Genomic DNA, 15902 nt, shown 5'->3' with positions numbered 1-15902 from the left:
CTTTGTGTAAATACAATCCTCTCAAGACCCTATTACACCAGAAACCATTCCCTGTGGAAGAGAGACTGAGTAAGCTTCTGCCCTGTTTATATCTGAGAACATTATATCATTGTCCTCACCTTAAGTCTTCTGTGATTTACCAAGTGCAAAATGATCATAATAAAGGCTGTTTATTTTGGTCTGCTGCTTAAGAGAACTCATAGTCAGAAATTATTGTCTGTGGTTCAGAAGGATTTCCAGGGCTCTTCAGAAATTAAGTGTGGGCCGTGTCCTCATAGACTCGAAGGGAGCAAAGCCACAGAATTTGCCCTTTCAGGAGCACAGAGGTAATACTAGTAAGGAAGGTCCAAGGTGTTCTTGCCTAAGGAGGGTGAGCTTCTGAATTCCATTTATACTCATGTCTTTTGCTTTATTTTTTAAAAGATTTTATTTATTTATTTGAGAGAAGCAGTGTTTGAGAGAGCAGTAGCAGAGAGAAAGGGAGATGAAGACTCCTTGCTGAGCAGGGAGCTGGATGTGGGGCTTCATCCCAGAACCCTGGAATCATGACCTGAGCTGAAGGCAGATGCTCAACTGACTGAGCCACCCAGGTGTGCCTATTCATGTCTTTCTTTTATGATGGTAGTCTAGGAATCAAAAATGCCAATTACTTTCCAGTTCATTGCAGTCCTTAGACTCACATGAAATTGGTAGAAGGACCTGTTTAGGGGAGGGTGACGGAGCAGGGAAGGTTTCGAAACATTATTAGGTTTCAAGGATGCAATTTATTAGTCAGTTCCATTGATGGAACTCTCACTCTTCTACATTCATTGTTTTTACTCTGTACATGGGTCAGGAACTTGAACTCTCCTAGACTCTGGTCCTTATTTTTGGATTAGAACAATTTTCCTCATTCTCACCACAAGAAATCCAATCCCCTTGAAAGCCAGCACCCATTTGGTGGGGTTGCTGCCTCCATTTTACTGGTTAGTGGAGGGTCATGTGGCCAAAGAAGTGAAATGAGAGAAGGCAATTTCCTTCTGGTCCAATCTTCTCCCTAACCTTTGGTTTCGACAGCAGTCCTATTGGCTTATGGAAACATTGGTCTTCCTTTTGTAGGCCAAGTTTTAATGCTCTTTGTTTTACAGCTTATAGAGCCCCAATAAGGAAGTGTCCATGTCACTAGATTCATGATAATGACAAAGCAGATTCTGTGGGTCCAGTTTGGGGTAGACTCAAATATTCCTAGTACAAATCCAACTTCTGTGCGAGGAGATATGGTAGGAAATGTTCAATTGTTCTCTGTGTAACTTTTTCTCCTGTGTTCACAGATCCCCTTAGAGAAGAATGCCTGCTGAAAATACTTCCTTTGTGACTGAATTTATTCTTATGGGACTAACAGACTCACCATACCTCGAGCTCCCCCTGTTCTTCCTGTTTCTACTCATGTATGTGGTCACTGTGTTGGGAAATTTGGGCTTGGTAACTCTAATCCTGCTGAATTCACACCTGCACACCGCCATGTACTTTTTCCTCTTCAATTTGTCCTTCATAGACCTCTGTTATTCTTCTGTGTTTACACCCAAAATGCTGATTAACTTCACATCAAAGAGGAATATTATCTCCTACAGGGGATGCATGACCCAGCTTTTCTTTTTCTGTGGTTTTGGTATTTCTGAAGCTTATGTGCTGACATCAATGGCCTACGATCGCTATGTGGCGATCTGTAACCCACTCTTATATAATGTTGCCATGTCCCCTAAAGTGTGTTCCATCCTTATGCTTGGTTCATATTTGGTGTCATTTTTGGATGCAACGGCTCACACTGGATGCATGCTGAGACTGACCTTCTGTGATGCAAACACCATCAACCATTATTTGTGTGACATCCTCCCTCTACTCCAGCTCTCCTGCACCGGCACTTATGTGAATGAGCTGGTGGTTTTCATTGTCGTGGGTATGAATATCATTGTGCCCACTGTCACTATCTTTGTCTCTTATGGTTTCATCCTGTCCAGCATCTTGCGCATCAGCTCCACTGAGGGCAGGTCCAAAGCCTTCAGCACGTGCAGTTCCCACATAATTGCTGTTTCTCTGTTCTTTGGATCAGGTGCATTTATGTATCTTAAACCATCTTCTGCTGAGTCTATGGATGAGGGAAAAATCTCCTCTGTCTTTTATACAAATGCAGTTCCCATGATGAACCCTTTCATTTACAGCTTGAGAAACAAGGACATTAAACTTGCTGTGAGAAAAACTCTGAGTAGAAGAGTGAATTGATCAGAAACAGTGTGTATCTGTGTAGTTAGTTTTGTCCGGTGGGATTCTGTATGTTTAAAATAAAATACCTTTCATGGCAATATTCCTAGCATTTTCTCCTAATATGGTCAAGGAAGTTCAAGTCTGGTCTTTCTTTTTTCCACACCAATACCATAGTATCTTCTCTACCTTTTTGTTTGTTTAGTAATAGCATTAAGTAATAAACATGTTGTCTTATTTCCCCACCCATTTTCATTATCAACTTGTTTTTTCCTCTAGAACTTGAAATGCTCTTTAAAGAATTAAATTAGAAGGGTGACATTTTATTATTGTGGGTGTTTTTATCTGCCACTTGGTATTAGAATATGGATTAGAAGGATGACATTTTATTGGTATTAGAATATGTATCAAGATATAGTATATGTATATGGGTGGCTTAGTTAAGCATCTGTCTTTGGCTCAGCTCATGATCATGGGGTCCTGTGACTGAGTCCCACATTGGGCTCCCTGCCTAGCTGGGACCCTGCTTCTCCCTCTCCCTCTGCTGCAACCCCTTCTTTTGCTCTCTCATCCTCTCTCTCTTTCTCCCAAACAAACAAATAAATAAAGCTTTAAAAAAGGATATGTATCAGAACATCTGTTTGTAATCCCATTTCTCCATCCTCCAATTGGTGAGAATATGTCTCCATTCAATGCCAGGAGTTGAAGAGTCCATAATGACAATCAAGATTAATCCAGTTTGCATATGTAGACATCACATATGGAGAGTCTTTTTGCATATTTTTTCTTTTACACCTTTACAGTCAAACCAATATATAACCGATCATCAAAATATATTTATTGTATTGCTGGGAAAGTGAAGCTCAGAATAGTAAGATTTACCTAATGGCATACAGGTTTTTAAAGTGAGAGTTTAGACTAAATTCTTAGCCTTCTGATTTTATTTCTACTTCTCTTTGTAGTCTATTTTGCTTTTTTTAAAAATTTATATTTTATTTATTTTCAGCATAACAGTATTCATTATTTTTGCACCACACGCAGTGCTCCATGCAATTTGTGCCCTCTATAATACCCACCACCTGGTACCCCCACCTTCCAACCCCTGCCACTTTATTTTGTTTTATTTTATTTTTTAGCTTCAAGTTTTTATTTAAATTCCAGCTAGTTAACATATGATGTATTATTAGTTTCAGGGGTATCACCTTTATCCAACACTCAGTGCTCATCACAGCCAGTTCCCTCCTTAATCTCCATCTCCCATTTAACTTATCTCCCTGCCCACTTCCCCTCCAGCATCCTGTTTGTAGTCTTTAGTCCAGAATCTGTTTCATGGCTTGCCCTCTTTTTTTCCCCTGTGTTCATTTGTTTTGTTTCTTAAGTTTCACATATAAGTAAAATCATATGGTATTTGTCTTATTCTGACTGACTTATGTCACTTAGCATAATACCCTCTAGCTCCATGCACATCTTTGTAAATGGCAATATTTCATTCTTTTTTATGGCATATATGTATATACATACACACATACACACACACACACACACACACACACACATATATATCTCACATCTTCTTTATCATTTCATCATTCAGTGACTATCTGGGCTCTTTTCATAATCTGGGTCTTACTGATAATGCTGCTATAAATCGGAGAGTGTGTATACCTCGAATCAGTATTTTTGTATCCTTTGGGTAAATACCTACTACTGCAATTGCTGGATCATAGGTTAGTTCTATTTTTATCCCTTTGGGGAACCTCCATACTGTTTTCCACAGCGACTGCACCAGTTTGCATTTCCCGCCAACAGTGTAAGAGGGTTCCCCTCTATCCTCATCCTCATCAACATCTGTTGTTTCCTCTGTGGTTGATTTTATCTATTCTGACAGGTGTGAGATGATATCTCATTTTAGTTATGATTTATATTTCCTTAATGATGTGTGATGCTCAGCATCTTTTCATGTGTCTGTTGGCCAACTGTGTGTCATGTTTGGAAAATACCTATTCATGTCTTCTGCCCATTTTTAATTTTTTATTATTTTTTAAAAAGATTTTATTTATTTATTTGACAGACAGAAATCACAAGTAGGCGGCGAGGCAGAGAGAGAGAGGAGAAAGCAGGCTCCCCGCTGAGCAGAGAGCCCGATGCCGGGCTCAATCTCAGAACCCTAGGATCATGACCTGAGCCAAAGGCAGAGGCTTTAACCCACTGAGCCACCCAGGTGCCCCTCTTCTGCCCATTTTTTAACTGGGTTATTTGTTTGGGTATTGAGTTTGATAAGTTCTTTTTATATTCTGGATACTAACTCTTTATCAGATAAGGTCATTTGTAAATATCTTTTCAACCTTCAGAATGGTTGTCTTTTAGTTTTGTTGATTTTTTCCTTCATCGTGCAGAAGCTTTTTACGTTGATGAATTCCTAAATTTCATTTTTGCTTTTATATCCCTTGCCTCTGGAGACATGTATAGTAATGTCAAAGAGGTTCTACCTGAGTTCTCCTCTAGGATTTTGATGGTTTCCTGTCTACATGTAGTTTTGTACAAGAAAATGATCCAGTTTTATTCTTTTGCATGTTGCTGTCCTGTTTTCCAAACACCATTTGTTGAAGAGACTGTCTTTTTTCCATGTGATATTCTTTATTACTTTGTTAAAGATTAGTTGGCCATATGGTTGTAGGTCCATGTCTGGGTTTTCTATTCTGTTCCATTGATCTATGTTTCTGTTTTTGTACCACAACAGTACTGTCTTGACCACTACAGCTTTGTAATGTATCTTGAAGTACAGACTTGTGATGCCTTGCACTGTACTTCCCTTTTTCAAGATTGCTTTTTCTATGCAGGGTCTTTGTGGTTCCATAAAAATTTTAGGATTTTTGTTCTAGCTCTGTGTAAGATGTTGGTGGTATTTTGAGAGAGATCTTATTAAATGTGTAGTTTGCTTTGGGCCATACATTTAACATATTTGTTCTTCCAATCCATGAGCATGGAATGTTTTTCCATTTGTTTTTGTCATCTTGTATTTCTTTCATCAGTGTTTCATAGTTTTCAGCATGCAGATCTTTTTACCTCTTTGGTATGGTTTATTCCTAGGTATCTTATGGTTTGTAATTGTAAATGGGACTGATTCCTTGATTTCACTTTCTGCTGCTTCATCATTGGCAGATAGAAATGCAACAGATTTCTCTATATTGATTTTGTATCCTTCATCTTTAACTGAATTTTTGTGTCTGTTCCTGCAAATTTTTGGTGGATTCTTTGGGTTTTCTATGTAGCATACTATGTTGTCTACAAAGAGTGAAAGTTTGACTTCTTCCTTCTAGATTTGGGTGCCTTTTATTTCTTTTTGTTGTCTGATTGCTGAAGCTAGGACCTCTAGTTCTGTGTTAAATATTAATGGTGAGAATAGGCATCCCTGTCCTATTCTCTGGAATATTCCAGAGAATATTCTGTAAAGGAAATTCTCTGTCCCCCCCCCCCCCCCCATTGAGGATGGTATTACTTGTGGAGTTTCATAGATGACTTTTAATCTTTTGAGGTATGTTCTCTCTACCCTAATTGGTTGCAGTTGTTTTTTGTTAAGATTTTATTTATTTATTTCAGAGAGAGAGAGAGGGAGAGATAGATCACAACTAGGCTGAGAGGTAGGCAGAGAGAGGTGGGGAGCAGGCTCCCTGCTGAACAGAAAGCCTGATGTGGGGCTTGATTCTAGACTCTGAGATCATGAGCCAAAGGCAGAGACTTAACCCACTGAGCCACCCAGGTGCCCCTGGTTGAGGGTTTTTATAAGGAATGGATTTTGTACTCTGTCAAGTGCTTTTTCTGCCTTTATTGAGAGGATTATATGGTTCTTATCCTTTCTTTTAGAAATGTGGTGTATCATGCTGGTTGTTTTGCAAATATTGAACTACCTCTGCAGCCCAGGAATACATCTCACTTGATTACGATGAATGCTTCTTTTAATGTACTGTTAGATTCTATTTGCTAATATTTTGTTGAGAATGTTTGCATACATGTTGATCAGGGATACTGGCCTGGAGTTCTCTTTTTTAGTGGGGTTGTTTTCTGGTTTTGGATTTTGTTTTTTCAATATCCCTTTGGCTATTCGAAGTCTTTTCTGGTTCCATATAAATTTTAGAATATTTGTTCCATTTCTTTGAAAAAGATGGATGGTACTTTGATAGGAATTGCATTAAATGTGTAGATTGCTTTAGGTAGCATAGACATTTTCACAATATTTATTCTTCCAATCCAGGAGCATGGAACATTTTTCCATTTCTTTGTGTCTTCCTCAATTTCTTTCATGAGTACTTTATAGTTTTCTGAGTATAGATTCTGTGCCTCTTTGGTTAGGTTTATTCCTAGGTATCTTATGGTTTTGGGTGCAATTGTAAATGGGATTGACTCCTTAATTTCTCTTTCTTCTGTCTTGTTGTTGGTGTAGAGAAATGCAACTGATTTCTGTGCATTGAATTTATATCCTGACACTTTACTGAATTCCTGTATAAGTTCTAGCAGTTTTGGAGTGGAGTCTTTTGGGTTTTCCACATATAGTATCATATCATCTGCGAAGAGTGATAATTTGACTTCTTTGCCGATTTGGATGCCTTTAATTTCCTTTTGTTGTCTGATTGCTGAGGCTAGGACCTCAAGTACTATGTTGAATAGCAGTGGTGATAATGGACATCCCTGCCATGTTCCTGACCTTAGCAGAAAAGCTTTCAGTTTTTCTCCATTGAGAATGATATTTGCGGTGGGTTTTTCATAGATGGCTTTGATGATATTGAGGTATGTGCCCTCTATCCCTACACTTTGAAGAGTTTTGATCAGGAAGGGATGCTGTACTTTGTCAAATGCTTTTTCAGCATCTATTGAGAGTATCATATGGTTCTTGCTCTTTCTTTTATTGATGTGTTGTATCACATTGACTGATTTGCGGATGTTGAACCAACCTTGCAGCCCTGGAATAAATCCCACTTGGTCATGGTGAATAATCCTTTTAATGTACTGTTGAATCCTATTGGCTAGTATTTTGTTGAGTATTTTCGCATCTGTGTTCATCAAGGATATTGGTCTGTAGCTCTCTTTTTTGATGGGATCCTTGTCTGGTTTTGGGATCAAGGTGATGCTGGCCTCATAAAATGAGTTTGGAAGTTTTCCTTCCATTTCTATTTTTTGGAACAGTTTCAGGAGAATAGGAATTAGTTCTTCTTTAAATGTTTGGTAGAATTCCCCCGGGAAGCCGTCTGGCCCTGGGCTTTTGTTTGTTTGGAGATTTTTAATGACTGTTTCAATCTCCTTACTGGTTATGGGTCTGTTCAGGCTTTCTATTTCTTCCTGGTTCAGTTGTGGTAGTTTATATGTTTCTAGGAATGCGTCCATTTCTTCCAGATTGTCAAATTTATTGGCGTAGAGTTGCTCATAGTATGTTCTTATAATAGTTTGTATTTCTTTGGTGTTAGTTGTGATCTCTCCTCTTTCATTCATGATTTTATTTATTTGGGTCCTTTCACTTTTCTTTTTGATAAGTCGGGCCAGGGGTTTATCAATTTTATTAATTCTTTCAAAGAACCAGCTCCTAGTTTCGTTGATTCGTTCTATTGTTTTTCTGGTTTCTATTTCATTGATTTCTGCTCTGATCTTTATGATTTCTCTTCTCCTGCTGGGCTTAGGGTTTCTTTCTTGTTCTTTCTCCAGCTCCTTTAGGTGTAGGGTTAGGTTGTGTACCTGAGACCTTTCTTGTTTCTTGAGAAAGGCTTGTACCGCTATATATTTTCCTCTCAGGACTGCCTTTGTTGTGTCCCACAGATTTTGGACCGTTGTATTTTCATTATCATTTGTTTCCATGATTTTTTTCAATTCTTCTTTAATTTCCCAGTTGACCCATTCATTCTTTAGAAGGATGCTGTTTAGTCTCCATGTATTTGGGTTCTTTTCAAACTTCCTTTTGTGGTTGAGTTCTAGCTTTAGAGCATTGTGGTCTGAAAATATGCAGGGAATGATCCCAATCTTTTGTACCGGTTGAGTCCTGATTTAGGACCGAGGATGTGATCTATTCTGGAGAATGTTCCCTGTGCACTAGAGAAGAATGTGTATTCTGTTGCTTTGGGATGAAATGTTCTGAATATATCTGTGATGTCCATCTGGTCCAGTGTGTCGTTTAAGGCCTTTATTTCCTTGCTGATCTTTTGCTTGAATGATCTGTCCATTTCAGTGAGGGGAGTGTTAAAGTTCCCTACTATTATTGTATTATTGTTTATGTGTTTCTTTGATTTTGCTATTAATTGGTTTATATAGTTGGCTGCTCCCACGTTGGGGGCATAGATATTTAAAATTGTTAAATCTTCTTGTTGGACAGACCCTTTGAGTATGATATAGTGTCCTTCCTCATCTCTTATTATAGTCTTTGGCTTAAAATCTAATTGATCTGATATAAGGATTGCCACTCCTGCTTTCTTCTGATGTCCATTAGCATGGTAAATTCTTTTCCACCCCCTCACTTTAAATCTGGAGGTTTGGATAGGTTTTGAGTAGGGTAATGCTAACCTCATAGAGGAGTTTATAAGTTTTCCTTACATTTCCATTTTTTTAATAGTTTGCAAAAAATAGGTATTGACTTTTCTTTAATGTTTAGTAAAATTTCCCTCTGTAGCCACCTGGTCCTGAACTTTTGTTTTTTGGGAGATTTTTTATTACTAATTTAATTTATTTGTTGGCTATTCATCTGTTCTAGTTTTCTATTTCATCATGTTTCAGTATTCATAACTTTTATATTTCTAGGAATTTATCCATTTCTCCCAGATTGCCCAATTTGTTGGCATATAATTTTTAATAATGTTCTCTTATAATTCTTTGTTCTGTAGTGTTGTTTTTGATTGCACCTATATAATTCATGATTTTATTTGTTTTGGTCTTTCCTCTCACTCTCTCTTTTTTTTTTGATAAATCTGGCTAAGGGGTTATCAATTTTATACATTTTTTCAAAGTACCAACTCCTGGTTTCATTGATCTGTTTTAATTTTATTGTTGTTGTTTATTTATTTGTTTCTATATCATTTATTTATGCTCTAGCCTTTATTATTTCTCTTCTCCTACTGGCATTAGGCTACTTTTATTGTTCTGTGTCTAACTCCTTTAGGTGTAAGGTTAGGTTTCATATTTGAGGCTTTTATTGCTTCTTGAGGTAGAACCCGTATTGCTATATACTTCCCTCTTATGACTACTTTCACTGCCTCCCAAAGATTTTTGGACCATTGTGTTTTCATTTTCATTGGTTTCCATAGTTTTTTAATTTCTTCTTTAATTTTCTGTTTGATTCATTCATTCATTGTTCAGTAGTATGCTGTTCAACCTCTATATATTTGTGGTCTTTCCAATATTTTTCTTGTGGTTGACTTCAAGTTTCATAGTGTTGTAATCAGAGAATATGCATGGTATATCTCAGTCTTTTTGTATTCGCTGGGGCCTGATTTGTGACTCAGTATGTGACCTATTCTGGAGAATGTCCCATGTGCACTTCAAAGGAATGTGTATTCTGCTGCTTTAGGATAAAATATTCTGAATATATCAATTAAGTCCATATGGTCTAATGTGTCCTTCAAAGCTATTGTTTCCTGTTTTATTTTCTGCTTAGATGATCTGTCCATTAATGTAAGGTGGGTGCTAAAGTCCCCTATTATTGTGTTATTATCAATGAGTTTCTTTACATTTGTTATTAATTGTTTGATATACTTGGGTGCTCAGATGTTGGGGCATAAGTCTTTACAATTGTAAGATCATTGTTGGATAGTTCCCTTTCTTATGATTTAATCCTCTTCTTCATCCTGTGTTACAGTATTTGGTTTAAAATCTAGTTTGTCCTTTATAGATCTTGGATATCAGCCCTTTATTTGTAGTGTCATTTGCAAATATCTTCTCCCATTCCATGGGTTGCCTCTTTGTTTTGTTGACTGTTTTCTTTGCTGTGTAGAAGCTTTTTATCTTGATGAAGTCTCAAAACTTCTCAAACTCAAAACCCAGAAAACAAATAATCAAGTCAAAAAATGGGCAGAAGACATGAACAGACACTTCTCCAAAGAAGACGTACAAGTGGCTAACAGACACATGAAAATAATGTTCATCATCATTAGCCAACAGGGCAATTCAAATCTAAACCACTCTGAGATACCACCTTACACTACTTAGAATGGCAAAAATTGACAAGGCAAGAAACGATGAATGTTGGAGAGGTTGTGGAGAAAGGGGAACCCTCTTATACCATTGGTGGAAATGCAAGTTGATAAGGTCACTTTGTGAAAAAACAATATGGAGCTTCCTCAAAAAGTTAAATATAGGGGCGCCTGGGTGGCTCAGTGGGTTAAAGCCTCTGCCTTCAGCTTGGTTCGTGATCTTAGGGTCTTGGGATCGAGCCCCAAATCCGGCTCTCTGCTCAGTGGGGAGCCTGCTTTCCCCTCTCTCTCTGTCTGCCTCTTTGCTTATTTGTGATCTCTGTCAGATAAATAAATAAAATTTTTTTAAAAAAGTTAAATATAGAGCTACCCTGTGTCCCAGCAATTGCACTATTGGCATTACTCCAAATATATAGATGTAATGAAAAGAAGGGGCACTTATGAACTTATGAACCCCAATGTTTATAGCAGCAATGTCTACAATAGCCAAACTATGGAAAGAGCCAAGATGTCCTTCAACAGATGAGTGGATAAAGATGTGGTCCATATATACAATGGAATATTACTCAGCCATCAGAAAGGATGAATACCCACCATTTACATCAACATGGATGGGACTGGAGGAGACTATACTAAGTGAAATAAGTCAGTGAGAGACAGTCAATTATCATATGATTTCACTTATTTGTGGAACATAAGGAATAGCATGGAGGACATTAGGAGAAGGAAGGGAAATATGAAGGGGGGAATCAAAGGAAGAGATGAAACCCTTTATCTCTTCTTCTATTCTGAATGATAGCCCTGCTGGATTTTTGGCTGCATTTGGCTGCATTTTGGCTGCATTTGGCTGCATATCACGAGACCATATGTGGACTCCAGGAAACAAACTGAGGGTTTTACTAGAGGTGTGGGGGATGAGTTAGCCTCGTGATGGGTATTAAGGAGGGCATGTATTGAACAGAGCACTAGGTGTTATATACAAACAATGAATCATGGAACACTACATCAAAAACTAACATAACACAATAAAAAAATAAAATTTAGTTTGTCTGATTAATCATTGCTTACTTGGCTTTCTTTTGATGTCCATATGCATGAAAATATCTCTTTATTCCTTTATGTTTATGTGTGCGGGTGTTTTAGGTCTAAAATGAGACTCTAAAATGAGGTAGCAAATAGATGGGTCTTGTTTTTTTATCCATGACACCTACATATTTTGACTGGAACATTTAGTCCATTTACATTCTGAGTAATTGTTGATAGATGTAAATTTCGTGCCCTTTTATTACTTGTTTTTTCATTGTTTCTGGAGATATTGTTCCTTTCCAATTTTTCTCACTTTTGTTCTTTCTTTCCAAATCAAAGATTCCTCTTTAACATTTCTTGCATTGCTGGTTTAGATCATGAACTCCTTTAGTCTTGTTTGTCTGGGAAACCCTTTATCTCTTCTTCTATTCTGAATGATAGCCCTGCTGGATACAGAATTTTTGGCTGCATTTTTTTCCCCTCATTCAGCACGTGGAATAAACCATGCTATTTTCTTCTTGCTGTCATGTTTTCTGTGGTGACATACGCTACTAAACTTATTGGTCTTCCCTTCCCTTCTTCTTTTGTCTTGCTGCCTTTAGGATTTTTTTTCTTTATCACTATATTTTGCAACTTTAGTTACAGTATGTTTTTGTGTTGGCCTCCTTTTGTTGATTTCTCTCTCTCTCTCTCTCTTTTTATTTAGTTTCAGTGTTCCAGCATTCCTTGTTTATGCACCACACCCAGTCCTCCATACAATACATGCCCTTCATAATACGCACCACCAGGCTCACCCAACCCACCCCCCACCCCTCCAAAACCCTCAGATTGTTTTTCACAGAGTCCATAGTCTCTCATGGTTTGTCTCCCACTCCAATTTCCCCCACGTCCCTTCTCCTCTCCATCTCCCCATGTCCTCTGTGTTATTCCTTATGCTTCACAAATAAGAGAAACCATATGATAATTGACTCTCTCTGCTTGACTGATTTCACTCAACATAAACTCTTCCAGTCCCATCCATATTGATGCAAAAGTTGGGTATTCATCCTTTCTGATGGAGGCATAATACTCCATACTATATATGGCCCATATCTTCTTTATCCATTCGTCCATTGAAGGGTATCTTGGTTCTTTCCACATTTTGGTGAATGTGGCCATTGCTGCTATAAACATTGGGGTACAGATGGCCCTTCTTTTCACTACATCAGTATCTTTGGGGTAAATACCCAATAGTGCAATTTCAGGGTCATAGGGAAGCTCTATTTTTCATTTTTAAAGGAATCTCAACTTTATTTTCCTTTTGTTGATTTTGATGAGAATTCTCTGTGCCTCCTGAATTTGAATGCCTATTTCTTTTCCAGATGGGATGTTTCCAGATCTAATTTCTGCAAATAAACTGTTCTGCTCCCTTTACCCTCTTTTCTTCTTCTGGTACTTCAATGACATGAATGTTATTATGCTGTTTGGGTTCACTGAGTTCCCTAAGTCTGCATTCATGATCCATTATTTTCTTTCTCTCTTCTTTTCAGCTTCATTATTTTCCATAATTTTCTCTTCCATATAACTTTTTGGTTCCTCTGATTGATCCATCCTTGTGCTCATTGCATTCAGTCAGTTTTTAATCTCTGTTATTGTATTTTCATTTCAGTCTGACTAGTTTTTAGATCTTTATCTTTGGAATAAGGGATTCCCTGGTGTCTTCTATGGTTTTCTCAAACCAACCTAGTATACTCATAATTGTTGTTTTAAATTCTGGATCAGGCATATTACTTATATCTGTTTTGATTAGATTGCTGGCCATGACCTTTTTTTTTTTTTTTTTTTTGAAAATTTTTTTTTTTTATTTCCAGCATAACAGTATTCATTATTTTTGCACCACACCCCGTGCTCCATGCAATCCGTGCCCTCTATAATACCCACCACCTGGTACCCCAACCTCCCACCCCCCGTCCCTTCAAAACCCTCAGATTGTTTTTCAGAGACTATGGCCATGACCTTTATTTGTCCTTTCTTTTGGGATGAATTCTTCCATCTTGGCAGTTTGACTAGGTCTCTGTCTACTTGTATTAGGAAAGCCTGTTACGTTTCCTATTCCTGAGAATGATTGGTTTATGAAGAGAATGTTATCTACTATTCAGGGCCTAGCATTCAGGAAGTGTCTCTGTTGTATGTTATGTGCACTCAGCTGCTGTGTTTTGGCTATTCTTTCCTTTGGGTCAGTCCTTTGCAGAGTTTCTCCTTGCCTGTAGTGGGGAGTTTTTGGACCTTGGCTACTGTATGGTTAGTTTTTTTTTTTCCCCTGATTTCTTTTCTTTCTTTTTTCCTTCCTTCCTTCCTTCCTTTCCTTCCTTTCCTTCCTTTCCTTCCTTTCCTCCTCCTCCTCCTCCTCTTCTTCTTCTTCTTCTAATTGGAAGTATAGGATTTTTTTATTGGATATTTTTTTAATTTTCTTTTTTCTCTTTTTTGAAAATTTATTTTTTATTTATTTTCAGCATAACAGTATTCATTATTTTTGCACCACACCCAGTACTCCATGCAATCCGAGCCCTCCCCAATATCCACCACCTGGTTCACCCAACCTCCCACCCCCCACCCCTTCAAAACCATCAGGTTCTTTTTCAGTGTCCGTAGTCTTTCATGGTTCACCTCCCCTTCCAATTTTCCTCACCTCCCTTCTCCTCTCCATCTCCTGGTGTCCTCCATGTAATTTGTTATGCTCCACAAATAAGTGAAACCATATGATATTTGACTCTCTCTGCTTGAATTATTTCACTCAGCATAATCTCTTCCAGTCCCATCCATGTTGCTACAAAAGTTGTGTATTCATCCTTTCTGATGGAGGCGTAATACTCCATAGTGTATATGGACCACATCTTCCTTATCCATTCGTCTGTTGAAGGGCATCTTGGTTCTTTCCACAGTGTGGCAACCATGGCCATTGCTGCTATAAACATTGGGGTACAGATGGCCCTTCTTTTCACTTTTTTTTCCTTTTTCTGAAGCTTAAGTGCTGACATCAATGGCCTATGATTGATATGTGGCCATCTATAACCCACTTTTATATAATGTTGCCATGTCCCCCAAAGTGTGTTTCATCCTTATGCTTGGTTCATACTTGGTGTCATTTTTGGATGCCATGGCTCACACTGGATGCATGCTGAGACTGACCTTCTGTGATGCAAACACCATCAACCATTATTTGTGTGACATGCTTTCTCTGCTCCAGCTCTCCTGCATGAGCACTTATGTCAATGAGCTGGTGGCTTTCCTTGTGGTGGGCATAGATATCATTGTGCCCTGTGTCATCATCTTTGTCTCTTATGGTTTCATCCTGTCTAGCATCCAGCACATCAGCTACACTGAGGGCAGGTCCAAAGCCTTCAGCACCTTCAGCTCCCACATAATTTCTGTTTCTCTGCTCTTTGGATCAGGTGCATTTATGCTTCTTAAACCATCTTCTGCTGGGTCTATGGATGAGGGTCTCTGTCTTTTTCACCAAAACAGTTCCTTTGATGAACCCTTTTATTTACAGCTAGAGAAACAAAGATGTTAAACTTGCTCTGCGAAAAACCTGGAGTAGGAGAGTGTTTTGGTCAGAATCACTGTCTGTGGGTATAGTTATAGGACTGCTATATTCTGTTTCTTTCATAAGAATAGTTTTAGGTGGGAGTGTTCATGTCATGTATCTTTCTTACCATAGTGAAGGAAATTTGAGTCATCTTTCAGTTTGTTTTCATTTTTTTTAACTTGGTAAAATATACTTTACTGATGTTATATGACAAGTTAGGGCTCTCCATACCCCTCCTTTATAGGGGTAATGGATGGAAACTATATAGAGGTCAGGGTATTCTCAGCATGTATGTGGATGTGTTGGAGCAAGGACTCCCCAGGAGCTGAGGGCCCTGCTCTTCCTCTTGTTATCTCTGGGGCTGGTCATCCATGGGGCTCTTACTCCTTGAAGGCCATGTGGCCCATAAAGTCCACCACCAGCCCAATTCATGTCATACTAGGAAATGAGCTTCACACAGTGATCATTGAAAGTACTGCCAGGATCAACATGGAAGGTGGAAGAGTGAGCATCACTGTTAAAGCCCCAGGAGACAACCTTGTCCTCAGTGGAGCCAAGGATGTCCTTGAAGGGGCCCTCCCATGCCTGCTTCATCACCTTCTTGATGTCATCATATTCAGCAGCTTTCCCTAGGTGGCAGATAAGATCCACAACTGACAATTTAGGAGTGGAAACATGGAAGGCCATGCAGAGAGTTTCCTATTCAGCTCAGAGATGACCTTGCCCAAAGAATTGTAGTACCAGTAAAAGGAGGGATGATGTTGTGGGCAGCCCCTTGGCCATCACATCACAGCCTCACAGATATGGTTATGCACAGTTTCTTGATGGCAGGATGGCAGGGACTATAGTCACGAGTCCCTCCACAATGCCATTGTTGTCATGGATGACCTTGGCAAGAGAGGCCA

The 15902-nt window shown here is 38.5% G+C and overlaps 1 protein-coding gene and 1 pseudogene across 1 annotated transcript; both read left to right on the top strand.

Annotated features, from left to right (window-relative positions):
* The first annotated feature begins 1326 nt into the window (after positions 1–1326).
* LOC116599295 (olfactory receptor 8B3-like) lies at positions 1327–2259 on the top strand. The gene has a single exon (XM_032359091.1). It carries the CDS (start codon positions 1327–1329, stop codon positions 2257–2259), a length of 933 nt encoding a protein of 310 aa, XP_032214982.1.
* A 9074-nt stretch (positions 2260–11333) lies between these two features.
* LOC116598792 lies at positions 11334–15630 on the top strand (annotated as a pseudogene).
* The last annotated feature ends 272 nt before the right edge of the window (positions 15631–15902 follow it).

The sequence above is a fragment of the Mustela erminea genome, chromosome 9 (genome assembly GCF_009829155.1).
Source record: "Mustela erminea isolate mMusErm1 chromosome 9, mMusErm1.Pri, whole genome shotgun sequence".
In the NCBI taxonomy this organism is placed as follows: domain Eukaryota; kingdom Metazoa; phylum Chordata; class Mammalia; order Carnivora; family Mustelidae; genus Mustela; species Mustela erminea.
This window is presented reverse-complemented; position numbering and strand designations above follow the sequence as displayed.